Source organism: Strix uralensis, chromosome Z (assembly GCF_047716275.1).
Source record: "Strix uralensis isolate ZFMK-TIS-50842 chromosome Z, bStrUra1, whole genome shotgun sequence".
Classification (NCBI taxonomy): Eukaryota; Metazoa; Chordata; class Aves; order Strigiformes; family Strigidae; genus Strix; species Strix uralensis.
The window spans coordinates 102699038-102721895 of NC_134012.1; the positions used below are offsets into that span (position 1 = coordinate 102699038).

The window sequence follows — 22858 nt, forward strand, 5'->3', positions numbered from 1 at the left end:
GTTATTTTCATGTTTTCTTTTTACACTTGAACAGAAATCAAAGCTTTTAATAAAAATTTTCTTTTAGAAGTTGCATGTTTCTGTGAATCTTTTTTCTTCCATGCATCCATCAGTACTGATAGAACCAATCTCCACATGAAATTTCTGATCCACTTTCCTCTACTCCTAGTCTATACAAGCTTTCCAAAGTGATAGTGCCAGACAGCCATAACACATTTTCCTGAAGCGTTGTGATCATGCCTACATTCTTAAATGTTGTTTCCTTGTAAAAGTTACAGTCTCCAAGACAACAGAAACTGGAATTCTAGAATTCAGTTATAACTTTGTGAACTCTATTCACAGCAGGGCTAGAGCATTTATACAGCCGTTTGCTCACTACAGAGTCTACCATTTGATGGAGTAAGAGCAGTGAGAACCCATGCATGCAAGGATTTACAGTGACTGAATTTCCTATTTGTTTCTGTATCTCTCAGTAGTTCTGCCTGAAATCCCTAATGCTGGAACACAAACAATAACTATAACCATACTATTCTTCTGTAAATCCTTCAAGACACTGCAATCAAATCAAACATTTAAAGCAGCATTCTTGTCAAAGAGCGTGTAATGTCAGAAATCAAGCTAGCAAAACACTGTATTATCTAAACCAATTACTATATACCTATTATATTAACAAGGTTTGCATAAGGAAAACATCAGTGAAGTTTTAGCTGTTCAAAAAGCAGCCGTCTGAAAAATATGTCCTTGCCAAATACACTGTGATACATTGTGTTTCTTCAGCTTCCAGCATCCAAGGCTTTTTAACAACTTTTATATTAGTGTACTACCCGTTGTAAACAGCACTGCAATCTAGAGAAAACACCACAGCTATAACTCACTGGCTAAATGCAAGAAGAATAAATGACTGGCTCTGCGTGTCTCTAACAAAGACCTTAATATAGACTAATTAAAATAAGTAATCACAGCACAACTCTTCACACTGGTATGTCTTAATCTATTTTTAACATTTGTCAAGCATCTGACACAGCAATTCATGCAGCCTTATAATCATCTACATGCTACCAAGCGACCAGATTTTTTCTCAGGAATGGAGGAAATTTTTACCTAACAAGTATTAGGCCATGCAATATATATTTAGACAGACTAAAACGCGTATTTCAGGATACCTAGTACCACTTACATATTCTTTAGAGAAGGAAGCTTGCTTTCATACGATTTTTGCAATTTTGGTTGTCTTGCTAAAACTCAGTGGAAATAGTACCAAAGTGTAATTTCAGAAACATTTAGCAGAATTCTAAATGCAACATGTTTAAAAAAAAAAAATCTATGAAGATGAGCAAAAAGTACTAGCAGAAGCAAATCACAAATCGTATTTCCTATTCAGTAACAGTATAAACCACTATATTCATGTAGTGCATTAAGAATAACTTGCTCTTCTTTGTTTATTTAACTTTTATGATATGCATTCTATTTGCACACAGAAGAAAGAAGTAGACAAGTAATTTTAAAAGTATAAACAATTTGACTTTCAAACCATAAATGCGCACTTACCTCATGTGCTCTTTCTTCAAGTTCTAGAAGGGGTCAGGCCTGTGGTTTGACTCTGTGTTGCAAAACAAAAGACATTTAATTTGTGCATGTTGTTTCAAAGCTGAGAAGCTAACTGAAAGCTTCAGTGTTGTTTTGCTAGTGTGACCTTAGTATAGCAAGTCTGATCACAGAACAGTTTGACTTTTAAGAGAGACTATTTCATTACATGCAGCAGATGGCTCTTCCTGGGAAAACCTCAGCCAGACAGAGCGAGAGGCAGCTGGCAGTGGTGAGAGGGTACATCCTACTTCCATAGAAGTCCATAGGAATTTCCTCAGGCCCTGAGAGAGAGGAAGTGTTGGCCTTAGCTTTTCATAATAAAGCACCGGGTTATTTTTTAAAGCACGTGCTTAAGGCTGCTTAACTGCTTCGCTAGGCATGTTGGCAATTTCTTACTTGTTTGAAAGTCAAGCACACAAAAGTTCTGTTCAACGTGAGAAAATCTGAAATCCCTAACAAGTAGGTTGAGGAAACAACAGCAAACAGTGAGCTTTTAACAATCACTACATAAAAATTAACCTAAGGGTTCACATTCCTCAAAGGCAAACAAATGAATCCTGAAGTAAGAAAGTATTTCCACTCCTATTACCTAAGAAGCCAAGTCTCACACAAGAGGAACTTGAATAAATTGCATAAACTGCTACAGGCTCAAGGGATCTAGAAAAAGCTGAAAAGCAAGCTCTGAGCCAAGTTTTTTCTTAAGCATTTTGCAGAAAGCACAGCTAAAACTGGTTATGAGATACTGCCATACTAAGTACTTCTTGCTCCCAGTTCTAACTAGGCTGAAATAGGAAACAGGTGTGTTCCACATAAATATAGCACCTACCACCACCCTCACTCAGGAACAGCAGCAGGGGGATACATGTTTTATATAACAGCCAATAGTCAATCCCCAAAGAAATAAGAGCCCAGGATTTAAAACCATATTCAACCTGAGGTAATTTAATTGTTTAACATTGTAGGCAGACAGCCAGCAAGCACAGGCCATAAAAGGCACCTGCCTGATTTTCCAGCAGCTCAGTCATACACAGCTGTGGATAACTAAGTCATCAGGAATTCAAATTCACTGCCTCACCTGTATCCACTTTGCCATGCAGATTGGTTTTGCACCTAAATTAGGAGAAATAAACTATTGGTTAATGACACAGGAAAAAGCCACTCCACGCAATTTCTTGAAGTTTAACTAAATGGCTTGTTTGTCAGAGAGTCTGAACTCTGCAGAAGTCAGGAGAGATGCTATGTTGTCATCTGCTCTGCAGGTAGGGGTGTAAGGCCTGTTTTGACTCGTGTAATGCAGCCCACAAACGGCAGATGCTACCGAACAGCAGCGCTTACTAGTTTGGTCTTGATGCTCTGCTACTGCAATCGCTTGATTTCCAGCTTGCTCGCTGGGAAGGCAAGGCAAGCTTGCCGTCAAAAAGACCTCAGAAATACGGGCATCTACATTTGAATGCTTGAACACTGATTTAGGGTGTTAGCAAAGCTACTTTCTAAGGCACTTTCAGTCCACTTTGAGCAAGTGTACTTCCAGAGAGATGAGACTTTCCCTTAGGTCATGGCCACGCTCACCTGTCCCTCAGCAGCAGTCATGGAGGTGTTTCTCTTTGGGAGACTCTCCCCGAGCCTACCCCCTCTCCCTTGCTAAGACAAGTAAGGCATCTCACCCTTAAGCTGGGCACGCACTCATCTGGGAACTGGCAGCAGACTGCGGGGGTAAGTATGTGTCAGAGGTGTCCTTGGCTGTGGTTAGATAAAGCTGTTTCTCCTCAATGTGAGACCACCGCCTGCAGAGTCGCTCCGGGCTCCCTGGCCGTGTCTGGCCTTGGCAGTGCTAGCTGCCTCCCTGGCAGCAGCTCTCACCCTCAAAGCCCGGCACTCAACTTCTCCGCGTCCGAGCGGGAGGAACAAACCCCTGAGCGGTTCCCTCACACCATCAGCAGCGCTTGCTCCAGGGCCGAGGGGGAAGGAGCACCCGCCCCTCCTGAAGGACCACGGGCCTCTCAGGCGCGGACATGGCGAGGGTCCCCTCAGGGCAAGGGCGGGAAGGTGCGCGCGGGCGAGGGTCCCCTCAGGGCAAGGGCGGGAAGGTGCGCGCGGGCGAGGGTCCCCTCAGGGCAAGGGCGGGAAGGTGCGCGCGGGCGAGGGTCCCCTCAGGGCAAGGGCGGGAAGGTGCGCGCGGGCGAGGGTCCCCTCAGGGCAAGGGCGGGAAGGTGCGCGCGGGCGAGGGTCCCCTCAGGGCAAGGGCGGGAAGGTGCGCGCGGGCGAGGGTCCCCTCAGGGCAAGGGCGGGAAGGTGCGCGCGGGCGAGGGTCCCCTCAGGGCAAGGGCGGGAAGGTGCGCGCGGGCGAGGGTCCCCTCAGGGCAAGGGCGGGAAGGTGCGCGCGGGCGAGGGTCCCCTCAGGGCAAGGGCGGGAAGGTGCGCGCGGGCGAGGGTCCCCTCAGGGCAAGGGCGGGAAGGTGCGCGCGGGCGAAGGTCCCCTCAGGGGAAGGGCGGGAAGCTGCGCCGCAGGCGAGCTCCGCCGCACCGGGCCGCGCTGCACCGTGCCCCGCCACACCGTGCGGCTGCGCCCGGCGCGTCCTTCCGGGCGGGAGCACCGCCCCGGTCGGGCCGCGGCTGGCAGCCGCCGGGCGGGCAGGAGAGGGGCGATGTCGGAGCCGGTGCGGAGCGCGCCGGGGGGGCTGCCCCTCAGCCGGCTGGCTGAGCCGCTGCTCCGCAGGCTCAGCGAGCTGCTGGACCGGGCGGCGCCCGGCAAGGGCTGGCGGGACCTGGCGCAGCGGGCGGGGAGCCGCGGCAGGGTCCGGCTGAGGTGAGTGACGGCGGCCTGTGGGGCGAGCAATGGCCGAGGCCGTGGTGCCACCGCGAGGTGGAGGGAGGGGGACGCGCCGGCCCCAGGGTCGCACCCCGGCACGGTGAGGGACGCGGCGGCGAGGGGTGTCGGTCCCGCAGTCGGCGGCGGGGATGGAGCCGGTGTGGGTTCGCCGTGGGTGACCAGCCCCTTCACGAGTTCGCGCTCGGGCGAAGGGCAGCGGCCGAGAGCTGCAGCTGTTCTGCTGCCGCTTCTGCCGGGCTCCGGAGCTTCCCGCCGACGCGGCCGGGCCGTCCCTCCCCGCGAACCCCCACCGCGTTGGTGCGGAGGAGGGAGCATTCCCCGGCCGCAGCCCCGCGCTGGGAACGCGCAGCCCGTCTCTCGGGGAGGTTGGCTTAGTCCCACCGAGGACTTCCAGCAAGAAGCAGCAGGGTGCGAGTAGCGTGGGTTTTGCTTTGCCGGCTGTGGGGGTGGAAGGTGGCCCCTTGCACCTCGGCGGGAGCGCAGCCCGCTGCTCGCCCGGGGCCGGGAGCGCGGGGAATGTTTGGTGGCCCTTCCCTGTAGCTCCTCTTGTCTATATTAGGGTAAACACATTCATTTTCTTCAACTCTTTCTGCCTAGGTCACGCTCTCTAGATCGCTTCCTGATCATTTTACTTCCTGTGGCTTTTCAAGATTTTGTTTAGAGGGTAGTATCTCAAAAAAATGAGGCCTTCCAAGTGCAGCACTTGCAGTACATTATGAAGCTGTGTCCTTGCTCTATTATGACTGTATTTATTAATATAGGGAGATAGAGAATGAGGACCAGAACATCACGTCTCTGTAGGGCCTGTTGCTAGGTTTGTTTCTCTGTATTATCCAGTAAAATACTATGAAAGTCTACGTGATAAGTGAAAATACCTCACGTCCAGGTTGCATGGCAGTGTGATTTAATGAAAGAAATAGTGATGAATCTTTTCAGTGGGAATACATAAACTTGAATTCCCTTTCTGTAGATGTATTAATTTCCTTAAAATAACACAGACAATAATCTGTTGTGATTGAAAGTGCTTGAAGGCTTCACACCAGAACTTAAAACTCTGCATGGTTATAGCTGGAGATGAACTTACTGGAGCAGTTAACTGCATTGTGGCAGTAGATGTGTGTATTGGTTAAGCTCCAGCAGTCACTTGTTTCAACAACTACACTGAAAATCAAAGTCTTCCTGGACTTTCAAGTTAGTCTGACTCACTCTTTACCGCTGCTGAATTAGGCACAAGAAAATGAAAGGTGCTGGACTTGTTGTTCTGCTGAGACTTTAGAAAGTGAAAATGAGAAGATTTCTTGATGTATTTGGCCAGAATTGTTAGGTACAAACATTTCTTATTTGGTAGCATGCAACTTGCTAATACCACTTTCTGCATGTGGAGGTGTCGCTGTGTAACTTCTGAACCCCTGAAACTTGAAGGAAATACTGCAGATATGCCCAAATCCCATCTCTCTTTTTTTAATCTTTTTGTCTACAAGTGATTTTTAACTCTGCTCCTTTCTGAGGACCCTCAAGCACTAAGAAGGTCTGTGCCATGTGTTTCTCATTATTTTGTAGCCCTCTGGATTTAGAACAGTGTTCCCTCAAAGTGCTGGAGCCAGAGGGAAGTCCCAGCTGGAGTCTTCTGAAGCTGCTGGGGGATCGTGGCTGCACTGTGGTGGAGCTCGTGGAGTTCTTGCAGGCCCTGGAGCACACAGAGGCTCTCCAGTGTCTCAGCCATTCAGGTCAGTTCTGGTTTGTGCTTTCACTGCGACTGTCTGTTTTACACTGGAAACACTGAAGTATTTGTGTTCTGCAGTAAGTAAAAACATCTTTAGTGTTTCAATTCTAGTAATTGGTATTCATGTATTCTGAGATTAAAAGTAAGGCAAGTAGATAAACCGGCTGAACGCAGTGTTGTAGACTTGGCTGCATGGATATGGCAGGTGCTGTCATTTCTCTGCTGACTTGGGTTCCGTGTCAGACTGTGCCTTCGGGAGGTGCTTATAGAACCGAAATGGTTGAGTTAGAATGACAAGTAGTGTTGCCAGCCATCTGTTCGGGCTGCAGGTTTCATTAACTGCATTTCACAGTTTACCCTAATTGAAGGGAAAGGGTCCAATTAGTGCCGGTTCTGGTGCATATGGGATGCAGTCCAACTTGCTAATTGGACAGAAAAACAGACTACCTTAAGATATAACTAGATTATTCTCTACTAACCCATTCAGCTTGCTTCTTCACAAAAAGCCTAGGAAGTAGGGCAACACAAGGGAATGCATAGGTAAAACCATGTAGACCCAGTACTTCTTGCTGTAGTATAAAACCAGGGCTCTTTTTTATGTCCTCCTCCTGAAAGATGTGATGAAGTTCAGCCTACTAGGAAGTTACAAAAGCTTCTCCTCAAGAGTAGGAAGTGGAAATGAGGCTAGTGAGCCCCTTTCCACACTGACAGCTGTCCTGTTCTTTGGATGGTATGAGAAAAGAAGCTGTGGGCTGAGAACCATTGTTAAGACAACCTTGGAATTTTTCAAGTAAATTATAGTAATGCTTTGCAGCTGTTTCATCTAGTTAAGGCTGTTGCTTCCCGTAGCATGTTGAATGAGGTGTGATTGAGGTACATGGTAGATTAGTCCAGCTGAAGTGTGGCACTGTAGGCTTGGTGGGGAGAGGGGTGTTGGTGTTACATCAGTGAGAGTGGCTTGCACTCATGGGGCAAGAGTTGGGATGGAGGCACAGGCAGTACTACGCTCTCCTGCACTATTACTTCTTTTTATTATTCTCCATACGGTGGTTGCTGAGGGAATAATGAAAACAAGAGTGGTCCTGGTTCACATTGGTACCACAGAGTGCCTGCACTGAGCTAAAATGTTGCGCTTGCTTGGTCTGTGATCATCTCAAGTATTACCACCATTGGATTGAGGATTTTTGTGTGGCTGTCAGTCAAGTTACATTCGGAAAATGTAACAAAGACTAAATCCTGGATAAAACAGGAACTTGCTACATAGCAGAATTGTGAGATAGTGGTATCGGGGAATGTGTTGAGGGGAGCAAGCCAATAAGTAGACTTTTGTCAAGACCCCTTGGAACTGCAGAGGTGGTCTTGTTGTGAATGAATCTCTTGCAGAACAGTATGATCTGTGATAGAATGGATTCAGCCTCCTCTAAGGAGGACTGGGTACCCCTGCAGAAACTGAGAAATCAAAGCAAAGGGTATTTGAAGAAAGCTTAGGTCAATAAGAATTTTAAACGATTTAAAAAGAAGCAGTAGGCTTTGATATTTGCGGTGAGTTTATTTAAATGTTCAGAGGTGGTTGATGTTTGAAGTCAAAAGTACAAATTTGTAACTGCCCATTTGTTCTAATACACCAAAAAAGGCTTAAGCGTTGCACAAGTTCCTTTAGGAATGGGATTGTTTAATGTAGGACCTCTGTAGCTGTCACACTGGTTTGTTAGACTGTTTTCTACCAGCTTAGATGATGCAGTTAAAAAGACACGAACCTTTGTGAGCCTGTTAGTGAGTGTACAGTTTCCATGCTGCTTCGTGGTCTATTTTGGCAGTGATACCACCTACCTTTACGGCAGAGATGTATTGTTATGAGGTGGGACATCGCTTTGTTTGCAGCAACACAAAGGATCCCTCTGAGGATCATAGACTTGTTTGTGCTGAGAGACTTGCCTGTCACATTGGATTAACTCCATAGATCTTCCTATAAAGACACAAATTGGTAGTAATAATAACTGTAAAACATCTCCTTTTCGGTAGTGAGAAATCCTAGGCATCTTGTTCCTTGGGTCACCTCTCTGTCCCTTCCCTTTTTTTATATGGTCATGTTGTGAACTTGCTGGAAATGAATGAAACTCGAAGAGCTTTCTCCCAGGCTAAGAAGGAAACAAGGCTTAAGATGCAATTTGTGGTCTTACAGTCTAGTCCTTGTGCAACCTCACTGAGTTGTGGTGATTGAAACGGGAGTGAAGAGGTGGTTTTCCTCTGCAGACAGGTCTCTTACTGCAGCAGTTTAGGCACTTCAGTCTGAATGTGAGTAATTGAGGCCGGGTTTCCAGAAATTACTGAAAATGTTTGCCAGTGTGTAAGCTAAGAATGTAACAGTTGGATTATAGTTAAGATCATGAGTACTTAGTTTGCGCTGCGTGTTTCAAAGTCTGGTAACCCTAAGTGTCGGTTTGCCATCCTCAGTGGTAAAACTCAAGCTTTGCGTTTTCCAATGAAATTTGAAGAAGCATTTGTGTATCTTTGTAATCATTCAGAAAATTGAGCCAGAAGATTTTCTTTTTGAACCATTAAATTCTGTGATGCTTGCAGGAAGTAACTGTATAGTGCTGAATGAATTTCCGGAAAATAAATGAAACTGTGAAGAAATTATGAATCAGATGTTGTGTTTGTAATGCTTCCAAGGAGTGAAAAATACTAATCTTTCAGAGAATTTGTTTTTCTCAACTACTTTCTTAAGAGATGTTAGTGATGCGAATCAGGAGAGATTTAAAAAAAAAAAGTGAAGGTCTTTGGAAAGAGCAAGTCTTAATTTTTTTGTTCTTTAAACTGAAATAATATAATTCCTGTTTGTCTCGGTTAATGTTAGATGATTGTGATTCTTGAAAACTGTACTTAATACACTTCCTTTAACTATGAAAAACAGGGGAGGAGGTGTTAAATGAGGAACTGAGGTAGTGATCTTCAGGGCTAGGGAACAGAGGGAAGTTATTTTAGAGAAAGGAAGGCAGGGAATTTTCAAGTCCAGTAGCTACTCTGGAGTAGTTGCCTGCGTGATCAACTATAAGGTTGTGTGTGGAGGAAGTTAATATAGCCCACGTCCCTGCTGGACAGATTAATGTGATTTCCAAATGTCATATAATCGCTATTTCAGTCTGTTGACCACATGGGTTTCTGCTGAGGTTTCAGCCTGTTGATCAAATTGTTCTGGTTTCTTTCCTCAAACATTCTCTGTTAGGAAAATGCTCTCATGTGCAGCTAAACTTGTTAAACATGAGGGGAAAGAAAGCAGACAAAAAGAAAACTCTGACAGAGTGTAATAAGAAGGCTTGGAGCAATTGATAATCTTGAGTCTTATACCAGGATATTTGCAATCTCTTTGCAGCTATTTTTTTGCACAGCTTCTCATTTACTCCATACTATTCTGTAAGATTATTCCCCCAGCAATCTGGAATAGTGCTTCTGTACCAGACTGCACTTCCAGCTTCTGCAACATGTTTTCATTAAACTATAAAGGAGGAAATACTTTGTCCCATAACAGAGAAATCAGACTGACTCACAAAATACTAAAAATTTATATTTTTTTAATCTGATTGTTCATTTCTGAGAGTAATGACATGGTGATGAAGTGCTTCTATACCGTTCACTATTTCTGTGCTTTTTCTGTAACTAGTTTTACTGGGCCTAGCTAGAATAGAATGAATTTCTTCGTAGCAGCTCATATCATGCTCTACTTTAGCTTTTGGGCCGAATCAGTACTGATAACACAGCAGTGTTCTAGCTTTTGCCGAGCAGTGTTTGCACAGCATCAGACCTTTCTCTGTTTCTTGCTCTGCCCCCACCCAGTGCATATTTTGGGGGTGTGCAGTAGGCTGGGAGGGGACACAGTCAGGCAGATGACCTGAACTAACCAAAGAGATATTCCATATAACCTGATGCTTGGCAATAAAAGGGAAAAGGGGGAGTTTTGAAGGGCCTCGCCATCTTTTGCTTAGGAACTGGCTGGGCTTTGGTCCATCCATGGGAGGTGGTGAGTGATTGCCTTTGTGTCACTTGTTTTGTTTTCTTCCCTATTCTTCCACTCATCCTTCACCTATTAATTATTATTATTTTTTGGTTCGTTTTATTTTTACCTCCAAGTTTATTGTTTTTACTCTTCCATTCCCTCTTCCCCCATCCCACTGGGGGTAGGGGACTGTGTGGTACTCATCTGCCCACCAGGGTTAACCCACAACACTCATATTGTACCAACTAGTCATTAATGTGTAGTATTGCTTGTGGTCACCCACAGCACCAGTATCGTACCAAGTAGTCATGAGTAGTATTGCTTGTGGTCCCACTGGGGCTGTCAAATGCATTTTACCATCCATAGTAAATAATGCTTCAAACGAATTATTTTTTTGATGGCTTATCAGGTCAGTGTTGCTGAACACCTTGGTCGTAGGTCCGTCTGTTTTTTGACAGCAGCGTGAGGTTAAACTTTCTGTTCTGCGGTTGGCTTCCCACACACACCCCTCTTCTTCTGCTGACCTTGGTTATACCAGTGGATCTGGTTTTGGGGTCGTGCTGTAACAGGATCTCTGGAATGGTCTAGGTTAAGAAAATAACTGGATCATACCAGACCGGTGTCAGAATTTCACTCATGCTATTCTCTGGCAGTTAAAATTTGAAGTGGAAAATTTTACCTTGCATATTGGCAAAAGACAACCCCAGCCCTGTGTTCTACAGGAGGTGAAGGCATAAAGCTGTAACCAGTGTTTCAGCTAATAAGGTTGCATGAGAAATAGTAGAAAAATGCACTATATTGTAGTTAAACTAACCCTTACTGTTTTGATCCATCCCTCAGGCTGTGCCTAATCTTAATCTGAAGATTAATAACTCAGATAAATTGGTGGGAGTGAACAAACTCTTAAAACTGTCAATACTTTTCCCAAAAGGAATCTGTGATGCCATTGGAAATACTTGCTTTAGTGAGTAGAGAGCAAGAGGGATTGAAATATCCTAAAATAAAAATACCTGAATTATCTCCTTTAAATCCTCAATAAACTCTGTAGAGTACTGATCAGTTTGAGCATGGATTTTGTGTAATGGAAGACAATTTCGGATGTCTTGAAGTCATATAACTAATTGGAACTGCATGTATACACAGTACAAACAAATTAGTTTCAGGTATATATAATGACAAACTTTCTTTTCTCAAAAGACAATTTAAGTTGTAGAATTGTATTTCTTAATAACTTTCCTATGTGTAAATTCCTTTTTAAAGGTATAAAGATCGTTGTACAGCCAGACTCTCAAGCAGTGCTCTCTGGTCAGGTCGTCAAGCTGTGTTGTTGGGCAACAGGACACCCATTTGTGCGTTACCAGTGGTTCAAGCAGGAAAAAGAGGTAATAGTTGATACAGAATATAGGTTTTTTTAAATGGTGAAATAATAGGTAGTGATTTTGGATGATACTTTTTTTTTTAAGACTGTTGCTCTTCTTTACATGAGAGAAGATTACTATATAATAAAACTAGAAGTTTAAAAAATGCTGCATAATGACCCTATCAATGTGCTGAAACAATAAGGTGGTTCCTTATATTCAGACCACTTTACCCTTGGAGGCTAATCTTGGAACACGGCAGTAGGGAAACCGTAGGTTTAGTTGTCTCTCAGCCTACCAAGAAGTTTTGACCCAAGCCACGGAGAAACTGCCACACTGGGACAAATGCCAGTCGCTGTTGGTCTCAGACGGATGGAAACTGGTTTCCTAAGAATGAAGGGTTGAAGGCCTGAACTCAGTGGTGGCACAGACGTCTCCAGTAAAATACTGGAATGCCTGTGAGCTGGTATCTCTGGAGTCTGAATGGCAGCACGTAGGCCCAGATTTCTGGTCCTGGTTATCTTTCTACAAGATGAATGCATTTTTTTCTTAATGTTATTTTATCGTAGGTAGTATTTTTAGAAATGCGGTAAGTTCATGGTATTTTAAATTGCTGTTGGGACTGAAATTTTTAACTCATTTCCTACACCTTTCTAAAAGTTTATCTAGATCATCCAAAACAAGGCTTAAAAAATATGATTATAGTCATGTCCTGCTCATTACAGTTAAAATATAGATGTAGTAAAAAATTATTTTTCTGTGGAAGAATGTTACAGTTTCCTGGTTGTAGTTGAATATATTTTAAGACTAGAGCTGAATGTAACACACATGCTGGTTGGAGTAGTGCTTAAGAAATTATTCAGAGTTATTTGTGGGGAAAGGTAGAAATTATTAATTTCAAGAAGAGTTTTTCAACTGGCTTAAAAGCTCAGAGTTGTCTTAAATAGAGGCATATGAATTATTCTTGGAAGAAAGCCTGTCTCTGAGCTACTAAATATGTAGAACAAGACTTTCTCATCCAAAAGTTTCAATAAGTGACGGAATTGAGGATAGTGTTACAGACATGGAAATAAATATTCTAATGTTTGGTGCTGGTTTAGATTAAATCAATCTAAATTTAAGTATTTCTTGGTTCACCTGTAATTCAGGTTCCCCATGGTAATTCTCCAGAGCTGGTTTTGAATCCAGTGAGTGTAAACGATTCTGGCTTTTACATCTGTCGAGTGAACAGTGAATCTTCATTCGTGTTCAGTCGGTGGGCACGACTTGAAGTTTGCGATCTCCAGGGTACATCTCATGGTGAGTGGCAAAAATGTTGTCTTCTGAAAGTCTGTCTTTCCACTTGTGAGAGGAACTTGGGTCCCCGTTGCTGTCTTGCACAGCTGTGAAAGAGGGCTGATTGAAAATGCAGCTTCCAATTTTTGGGCTCTTGTGCTGGTCACAAAAGGAGAGGAGGAATGAAGTTCCACAGTGGTGGGTAAATATAGATAGATGGAAAACATAGACAGTGTCAGCTCCTTTTAATTCTTAGAGGATTCTTGGACCAGAAAAGCAGTTCTTTAACTCCCTTGTTTATCTGTTTACCTCTTGTGGTAACTTGCTAGTGACTGGACACACACAGTCTATTCTGAATATCTGCCCCGTGGGCTCTGGCCTTATATTCAGGACTGTTTGTTTCCCCTTCATCTGTGTGCTGCCCATCTGAGAAGAAAGGTATTTGGGTAGAGGAGAATCTAATGAGGTTCTCTGCCTTCCTAGAAAGAAGTCATGCCTTACCCAGAAGGTCAAAACAGTAAACTACAAAAGAGTGCATGCGTCCTGGAGGCCTGGACACTTTAGAAAACCTCGATACTGTGGAATGGAAAGAGGGTTCACTGCACTCTGAGGAAATGGGTCTGAGGGCTGGAATAAGGTCTGGCAGGCACCGAAGTGATAGATCTCCCTGCCAGTCACTCTTTCAGATCACAGTAGGCTATCACAATCTTAGATGTGTACCTGTCAGGAAAGATAAACTGGTCAAAGCCCAGCACATTCTTTCTTTGCCAGAACACCTGGGGAAAAGAGAGGGAGGCTAGGGCTCCGTGGATGTGTCTGTGGCAGAACATATGTTTGCTAATGCCATCTTTTCAACTTCATATAACCAACCCAAATAATAGTGAAGGCATGCCAACATTTAAAGAAATAAACCTATGAGAGGAAGAAACACATGAGTTAAACTGAGTCTCTTTGGTGTGAATTGCATCTTCATGGGTTTTCTAAATGGTCAGTGAACAGTCAAGTGTGTTACCTGCATAAGAAAAGGCGTAGTCATTCCGCTGTGCCACTGTAGGGCCGTAGGAACTTGTGGCACTGGCTTGAAGATACCTCATCTGCAGCGATGGGCTGATCTCCAGCTGCAGCATATATGATGAAAGTATGGATGTGGAGGAAGCACAAGGAGAATGGAATAACAGCAGAAAGCAAATAAGAGTAAATAGCTGTCTGCTCAAGAGTGTCCAGCTGGTACTGGGATTTGTTAGTAGAACGTAAAGAAAATCTTGGAAATTTACTTCTTGGATCTAGTTTGTTAATACTGTGCATTTATTTCCAACTTCCTGAGGTTGCTAGAGTGGTGTCTTTGTTTTCTGGTGTGTATAGGGTTTTTTGTTGGTTTTTTTTTTTCCAGAACAGTCAGTTGCATTAAATAGGCATTGACTCATGCACTGAGTCTACCCTTTATAAACTTTCTAACTAAATATCCTGGACTTGCTTGCTATCGGCCCAAAGATGAGTGAGATAGAAGTCAACTGCACTTTCTTCAGACTGTGAAGAGTAGTTATTTTGTCTTATGTCACGAGTCAAAGGTGTTTTCCACTTGCATCCCACGTAGAACAATTATTCATGTCAGGAAAAGAAAGAACCAATCTTCCAGTAAAAGATCAAAAGCTATTGCAGTGTCATTTGAAGTGACCTTTTTACATCTTAATCTCAATCATATTCTCAGTCCCTTATCTAAGCAATGATTTCTTCTGCTTTTCCTTTGCTTTTGCTTCAAGTTCGATTCAGTTATAAATGTGAAGTTTCAGATCTCGCTGGTTGCATCAGGAAGCTGAGATGAATAACCTTGTAATGACTAAAAAAAAAAAGTCTGACAAAAACAGCAGTATATTGTTTCACACTTGTGGCAGAAGTTTTGGTGGCTGAAGGGCAGTGGGTATCCACAGAATAGTGACTTCCTTTATGTTCCATGACTCTTGACCAACCAGGAACCATAACAGAAGTGCATTTTAGTGTGTTTAGGTCTTGGTGAAGGGTAAAAGGTTGAGGGGCAGGATGGATTGCTCCTTCCTGTAACTTTCCCTCTTAGGGTCCTTACAAAGAAACCTAAAAGGGGTGTGTGGTGTATGCACTGAATGAACCTTCCACCTCCTCTAACGTTTGGCCTGGGATTACTGGTGTTTCAGTTGAACTAGATGACACTGACAGTACCATTTCTGCAAATGTTGACTAGGTATGAAATCTTCCATTTCAACTGCTGTCTTTTTTTGTTTTCTTTTCCTTTACCAGCTCCCTTGGTTGCTTTATTTTTTCAGATATTTCCTGCTTCGTCTCTTTTCATTGCTTTCTGTTTGATGAGAGCTCAACCATCCTCCACTCTGTAAAAGCTGTCTTTCATAGCTGTCTTGTGAGCTTGTGATCAGTGAGGCAGCCAGGCACAATTTCAGAAGATACTGGTACAGGCTTATTAGTGTATTCTGTGAGCGGTACAACAGGGTGCACTGGCAAGGGCCTGGAAATGAGATGGCAGGTCAGGGGTCCCACTGGAGAGAGGAACCATCTTACCTTTCAATCTCAGGTTCTCTTTCACTATCTGCAACTTTTGTGTTCCTTGTCTTAAAGACTAAGCCTGTTTAATTGGACTACAGCAGCAGCTCCTTTTCATCTTACTCTTAGTCTAAGAGTGTGAATGGTGCCTACGAGTGACCTGCCAGCAGAGATGAAAGGTCACTGGTGTGGCCTTTACTGGTAGGTCTGGGCTTGCGGTAGTGTGTGTCAGTTCATCAAACTGCTCAGTACGCAGAGGTCAGAAACCTTGCCAGTGGAGCACTCGTGTGTGTGCGTGTAGTAGATGTTTCAAAAATGAATTCCAACACTTTGTTTCAATATATTTTATCGTATGTAGAAACTTACATTACATCAGCTGGACAAGTCTTTACTGCATTTAGGGTTTTCTGAATAGGTCTCTTTCCCAAAAACATTTCTATGTGTCAGTGGCTGATGCTTCTTAAGCATTTTTAGCTTTGGGCTTTTTTTAGTGTATTTACTGTAAGGTTTGATGCTCAGTTTAGAATGAGAGCAATGAGGATATGCTAAAACTAAGATTCTAAGTTTTAAATTCTTCCTGTGTACACACTTGCACACAAGTTGGATCTTCAGTCCATCCTTCAATAGCCACCCTTCTTTGTACTTGCTCATTTCTCTGGAGCCTTTATAATCCTACAGGTAGGAATAAATAATGCAAAGAGGGCTTTGCTTTTTTTTCTTTGTTGTTACTTCGGGGGTATATTTAATGTGCATTCCTTTTTACTTTTCAACCAAAGAACTGGAAAGCTGTTGCTAGCATGGTCTTAAAGGACAAATAACTTAATTTCATTGCTATTAAAACAGTCTGTTGTAGTTACAGGAAGATGTAGCCATATGTTGTCAATTCTTACTAGTCTATATGCAGTTAGATTGTCTCACCCTTCCTTTTTTTTTTCTTCACCCTTTTGGTTTTTTTTTTAAGGGAGCTTCGCTGGTTTGCCTGAAAACAAGTTGCGCATTTGTGTTCAGCCTCAGCCACAAAACCTGACAGTGGGGGATGCTTTGGTACTAGAATGTGGAGCTGTTGGAAACCCAGTTCCTCATTACCAGTGGTTCAGAAATGGATTTCCCTTGGCAAATGGGAGCAAAAATGTCTACATGGTAAGTTACTGCAAAGTGCCAACCTTGGGGGACTAATGTGCAACCACCTTTAATTTAACACATAAAGCTTCCTTGAGGAAAATAACTTATTCACAGCCTTGATAACCCCTTATGGAAGTGCTCCCTCTAAGTTGTTCTCCTGTTGTGTTACTCGCTTGCCCATACTGTTCTGAGACTCCCAGGTGCATAATTTTAATCCTGAACATGTTTCAGGTGGTAGTCACGGGAGGTAAAGCTGTAGTATATTTTGGATTGGTGTGACATATTGACATAACAAAGATTAAGTATCAGTAAAAGTGATGGTTTCTCTATCTTGCACTGCAAGGCGCTCTGATTTGTGCAAGCTGTTGCATTCACTGCTTAATGCACCTTGAGCCTGCGAGGTGGATTTGCATTCTTCAATTCTTGAAAGCGTTTCTAGAACACACGTGCTGTCCAGCTTACTGAAGAATGAGAGTATCAGCAGCTTTTGGGTTTGTTTAGGCTTTGCTTTTAGTGTTTACTCTTTCTTGTGTGTGGGCTTAAATGAAACTGATAGAAGTATTGTGTTGGGGTCTGGGGGATGACGGTGATGATGCTTGTGTAGGTAACCTATGTGGATGTGGAACATCAAGGAACATACTGGTGTCACGTGTTCAATGACTGGGAAGATCAAGACAGCAAGAAGATAGAAGTCGTTATAGGTAAGGAGTTTTCCTGTTTGGTACAGGTCAGCTGATTTATCAGTTTCTTCTCTATCATTAGAATTTATTTTTGAAGCTTTCAGTATTAAGCCAAGCATATATTCTATATATTTAGTTTATTCATGTGTTAAAATAATTGTGCTCGCTTGCAGCAAATGGAATTTTAGAGCTTTGTCAGTTATAAAGTGCTTTGGGTTTTTATGGTAACCAGCATAGAAATGCTACCACTTTTTGGCGTTGCTAACATATACATGGCTTGTCAGCAGGTTGCAAGCTGATTTCTTTGGTTTTTGACAAATAAAAAAACAGTTTAACCCTTGTTGGTGGTATGAACTGTGTTACACTGAGTCCTTCAGCAATCGGGACAGGTGGGATTATTCATAACAAGGAGAATAAATTAATATAACAGTTTAGTGTGTGTGCATGTATTTGCAGTAGGCTAAAGAGGAGAAGATCTGTTTGTGTAGCTTCCAGATCGATCTGGGAATACTATTGTGTAATTCATATAAAAAATTCTTTCCTATCCTAAGAAATATTCTAGTTTAGTACTCCTGAGTTTTAGTAATAATTACTATACAGTGCTGTGGTCAGTGCTGATTTATACTGCTGTAAAATGAGCCAGATTGCTGAGAAGCTTGGAAGTGACCTTTGTCTTCCGCTTTGTGTGCTAACTCTCATAACTGAGAGCAATTGTCTTCCAATTTTTTTCCCCCCCTTAAAACACAAGGAAGGAAAGCTATGGCAGTGGAGTGCACAGAAGGTAAAGTAAATCTTTAGTTGTGAATCAATTTTTAAAAATTAATGACTGGCATGACGGATTGCTAAGTGTGTTGCTGAAAAGCATGTGTGGGTTAAGAGCTTCAGTCTGTTTTAAAACACCGGTGTGTGGTGCAGCGTTCCTTCTGCATGTGCTTCTCTCTTCTTTGCCATGATACCATGATCTAGAGCACATGGGAGAAAAACTGAGCTGCTTTCTTCTTCTGTAGTGTTCAAAGTTGTTTGATTTTTGCACTGTTTTTGTGTCCTGTGCTCACAGTTTCTGGTAAAATGTAGAGATCTTGAGATTTCTTTGGCTGAGCTGAGGAGGCAACATCCTTTCAAGAAAAGCTGCAGGTGTTTAGGAACCTGGGTGACCTTGGAGAGCCGAGTGGAGCTGGTTCCACTGTCAGCCCTGTGTCTGCAGGAGCTGTTTCCAGCAGCCTTATTAGGACGATTTCTGCTCTCCTTTGCAGTGCTGCAATGAGGAGGAAGAAGTGTATTGTGACCTTTAATGTTGATACCATCCCTTGGTTATTGAGCATCTCAAAGTCTGTAATATTTACATCATAGGGGATCAAATGTAGAGATGTAAGGCTGCTTACAGCAGTGCCCCACCCCAGCTTACCTACCTACAATAGAAAAAAAGAAAAGGCATTTGCCAAGACCAATAAATGGTGCTCTACCCTGTTTTTTCACAGAATCATAGAATTTTCTTGGAATTAAACTGCTCTGCATCATTTCTTGTTCAGAGTTCAACCAGAGCTGATGTTCCCCTTTAGCCCTTTTATTAAAGGCTTAACAATGAGGGGACCGTGTGCTGTCACTCCCTGGAACGTACAAGTGACACACGTTTTGGTGCCAGCCGCTTCCATGGCACAGCTGCCAAGACCGATAGGCTCTCTGAGCCTTCGTGTCTTTCCTGGGCTGGGGGTGTTTGCATTGCCTGATGCAGTGCTCTGCAGAAACGGCCTACCTACCTGTAATCCAGCTGCCCTCTGGAGCAGGAGGGGGTCTACCCCCAGCCCGCAGTTTGCTCGGCTGCAGCACTGTTCTGCTGCTGAGCCACACAAACGCCCACAGCAGCGTCGCCCCGGGGCACTGCACTCTCCCACGTGGGCAGGTGACCCTGCTTTTGTGGCTTCACTGTGTGGAGCAGGCCTGCTCTACCAGGCCTCTGGGGCTTCAGATTATTATTTTTCTTTTCCATAGTTTCCAGTATTCTCAGAATAAATAGGTGAAACCTGCGGTAGCTTAGAATGTTTGAAAATTGTATCTGAAGTCCTGAATTCACACGGCTTTACGTAGTAAGATCTCTTGCTCAGGATGTTGCTTTTTCAGCAGTCCTTTGAACATCTGTTTTTCAAATGGGTGATTCTGATATCTGGTTCCTTATTCGTTCAAGCTGCTTGCATGCCTGGGGGATTGAGGCATAGTATGTGTTTCTCTCTTAGTTTTGAGATCTACTCTGCTATAATGCTGTGTCTAGCATAGCTTAGCATATTGATGTAGGATTTTCTCTTCTTTGCATGTGGAATAAACATACGAAAGGTTAGATTTACAGAAATGCAAAGCCAAAAGTATTTTAGAAAGGTCATTTGTTTTCTAACGTTCTACTTCTATTAGTAATGGTATGACAATTATATTTTTATTAATAAAAAATATTTTTGCTTCTTGTTTAAACTATGATTTTATTGGTGTATTTCTTCACAGAAGATTTAAGTGATCTTCAAAAATCAGGTAAGTGATAAATTTTGAAAAACTTTAGTTTCACATGTTCGTTTTGTGTTGCAAATCACTGAGGTCCAGTTAGGTTACAATATATAGTTTACATTATTTGGATGTGTTTATAACTGGGGATTTAATAGGGGCAGATACAATGTTAAGAGCAGCACAGCTTTCTGGTTCCAATAAATTAACTTGAATATAGTAAATCATAGAGTTGTTATTATCTTTGTAAAGTCCCACAAAGCTGGTCTCTTGTACCGCACGTATACTTATACAAATACAGAAGGAATTGTCTTCTGTTTTCTTGTTTGTGGCTTCTTTGGACTCTTAAGTTTTAGTATGTTGCTGCTTTTTAGATGATTAAGGTGAAAAAGATGTAAGGTGTCTGGCTGTCACCCATGATATGTTGAATGGTATATTTCTTAAATTTATGTTGGAGTGAGCTGATGTGATTTGAGGCCTGATTGATGTCTGTTATAGAAACGTAGATCTGGAGTAGTGCTCCATAAGGGATTATCCCTGATATAGTGTTCCCAAAATCTCAATTCACAAAGGTAATATAATTTCCCGGCTTAGACCCCAAAGATATGTTTCTTTTGCCAAGACTTAGTTTTAGTCACTGAAGTGGTACTGTCATGAGATGTAACGTTACCCAAAGCGTACCGCTGACGTGTTGCTTACCCGTTCCTCTTGGCTCTACCGTCCCTCAGTGAAGTACAAAATAAAAGAATTTTCACATACAGATGGTCATTCCTGCAAGCATTCCCCGTCTTGCATGTCTGCATTTCATTTGGAGAGGATGAACTGTTCTGGATGTTTCTGAAAATGCAGATGTGCAGTTTGTGAGATTCAAAATTATACTGGGGGCATCTATTATTTCTTAACTTATAGAACTAGCTATTCATATCCTATTAGGCTATGTTTGCTGGAAGAGGATGAAAGAAACTGGGTAAACAACAGCAGAACACCCCAAAACCCCACCAAACCAAAAAGAGAACACTTTTTTTTGTCTTGAACTAGTAACGTATTAGGCAAAGCAGTACCAGTAGACTATGGCTGTATGGGACACGCAGTTCATGTTCTGACACTGGCAGCTGTGGCTGTAGTTACTGACGACCTCCTCTTTTCATCTGTTTCAAGCAGACCTACAAGAACAATCAAATCATAGACCTGTTGGTAAGTAGTTCTGTAGCTGTAAAGAACATATGTATTTCATATCTAGGAAATAGATTTTGCTGCTTCTGAATATTGCTTCTTCTGCCACTGCTAGGGAAATAACCGTACTGCATCAAATCACTGCAGGGAGGGAGACTTCTGTGTATTTTTATAGTCCTTTATAATGCTTGCATGCCCTTTCAGTAAACTGTGGTGAGGGCACCAGTATTTTTAGTGACTCAGTGGAGCATCTACAACGTCTCATCTGTTTCAGTTTACTGTTTCAGATTCCTCTGGCCACAGCCTTCACCAGTGTGTTACTCCATTACTTTGAATACTTTGACAGTCAGGGATAGCGGTATTGCGATGATGTGATAAAAAGGATTGGTAGTCTGTCTGCTAAGGGTGTGCTGCCCCTGCAAGCTCAGCTCTTCCTGTGCACAGTCTGCGGATGCTTTGGGCCTGAGCTGAAGCTCACAAAGATAGATGGATGGCATATGTGTGCTATGAAGAATTGTTGCTGGGGCTTTTTAATCACGTTCTTAAATTTGCCTGGTAGACTTGGCTGTGGTCAGGCATGTTGTCTTGTTTTGCTGGCCTCTATCAAAATTCTACCACTCTTCCAGGTTCATCAGTGTGAGAGGGAGTGTAAGTGCTCCTCAGTCCTGAAAAGTGTTTTTCAGTAACAGTATGCTACTGTGCTCAGTCTCTGCTGTTCGAAATAGTTTACACTGTTCAAGACTGGAGGTTTTCCAGCTGCAAAAATGTTGAAAACCTCTTGTCTGAAGGAAGAGAAATGTTAGACATCGAGGCTACGAACAGAGATTCTCTTCTGGGTCTAGCAGTGTGGGGTTACTAACTCTGAAGCAGGTTTGGGGTGTTCACGTGACCTCATTTGCCATCAGAGCTGTGGCACAATAATTCCTGTTGGAGAGAAGTAACAAACCAGGGAGGAAATGCCTTGATTTGAGTAAATGCCTTTCTGTAATTTAGTGTGCAGTTTTGGGGTAAAAATCCGGCTAGTGGTCTCTAAAGTGTTTCTGTTAATGTGACTTTTTTCCGCTTTTGTTGCTGCTTTGTTTACCTATGACAGAATTACTTTGGGCTTTATTAAAATCAAAATGAACATATCTCAAACTATGAGAATATCAGTAGACTTCTCTCTGAATTTTGTAAATTTGTCATATCTTTGTATAATTGTTTTTAAGCAGAGCAATAGTAAAAAGAAACCTCAATGAACAGAAAAAAGACTTTACTTCTGACCCATAAAAGTTTCCCCCTAAATGTACTGTGGTTTTTAGAGAGATGGGACATGGGAGATGGAGATGTGAAAGTGGTCTTTTGTGTGTGGTGGAGTTTTGTTTGCTTTTTAAGAAGCATAAGAAAATTTGAGGGTTTTGGGGAAGTATACTGGCCATATCTTTGGCAACTTGGCATAAGAATTTTCATGTTTATTAAATTTCCTCTTGCATGGGGGAATTTCATAGTTGTCTGTACTTTCTGAAAAATGAAAGAAATGGGAGATGGTGTTAGTGACTCACTTCTTGACTGATTATCCAGTCTGAGATGCATCAGAGCTCAGGTATCTTGACTGTCAGACCCTGCTGAAACGGTTTTTTGGATGAGAAGAGAGTTGAGCTGTATTGTTGATGTAGGATGACTTTGAAAATCATGTAAAATATTGTGCCTGAAGTGAGATTGGATGCTATTTTCACTTTGGAAGAAATTAAATTTAAAGGTATCGAACTCATGAAATGTATGAACATGATGGGTTTTTTTTCCTCTGTCTTTGCAGCAACAGACAAGGTGGCTCTGTTAATAGGAAATATGAGCTACTGGAATCACCCCCAACTCAAGGCTCCGATGGTAGATGTCTATGAATTGACAAATTTGCTAAGACAGATGGATTTCAAAGTTGTTTCTTTGCTGGATCTTACTGAGTCCGAGATGCGAAATGCTGTGGATGAATTTTTACTTCTCCTGGACAAAGGAGTATATGGTAAGAACATGTGATATCCCTTCTGAAGTAGGTAAGTTTTGTGATGTATCGAGGACACAAACATCTGGTATATACCTCTGCCAGTGCACTATATGTGACAG

At 42.7% G+C, this 22858-nt stretch overlaps 2 protein-coding genes across 16 annotated transcripts in view; one reads left to right on the forward strand and one right to left on the reverse strand.

Moving 5' to 3' along the window:
- ALPK2 (alpha kinase 2) overlaps positions 1-1766 on the reverse strand; it is a 99757-nt gene extending 97991 nt beyond the window's left edge. For all 9 annotated transcript variants that reach the window (XR_012627204.1, XM_074856993.1, XM_074856994.1 and 6 more), the window contains exon 1: positions 1549-1766. The gene's annotated coding sequence lies outside the window, so the exon portion shown is untranslated. The remainder of the gene's footprint in view (positions 1-1548) is intronic.
- A 2440-nt stretch (positions 1767-4206) lies between these two features.
- The window catches only part of MALT1 (MALT1 paracaspase), a 33737-nt gene continuing 15085 nt past the window's right edge, over positions 4207-22858 (forward strand). The window contains exons 1-10 of one of the 7 annotated variants that reach the window (XM_074856204.1): positions 4207-4393; positions 5978-6144; positions 11395-11516; positions 12641-12791; positions 16258-16436; positions 17023-17119; positions 17847-17879; positions 19589-19615; positions 20744-20779; positions 22554-22757. In XM_074856204.1, coding sequence (XP_074712305.1) covers positions 4233-4393; positions 5978-6144; positions 11395-11516; positions 12641-12791; positions 16258-16436; positions 17023-17119; positions 17847-17879; positions 19589-19615; positions 20744-20779; positions 22554-22757 — 1177 coding nt within the window. In that variant the 5' untranslated portion in view covers positions 4207-4232. The remainder of the gene's footprint in view (positions 4394-5977; positions 6145-11394; positions 11517-12640; positions 12792-16257; positions 16437-17022; positions 17120-17846; positions 17880-19588; positions 19616-20743; positions 20780-22553; positions 22758-22858) is intronic. The other 6 variants (XM_074856205.1, XM_074856206.1, XM_074856207.1 and 3 more) reach the window with 6 other exon arrangements.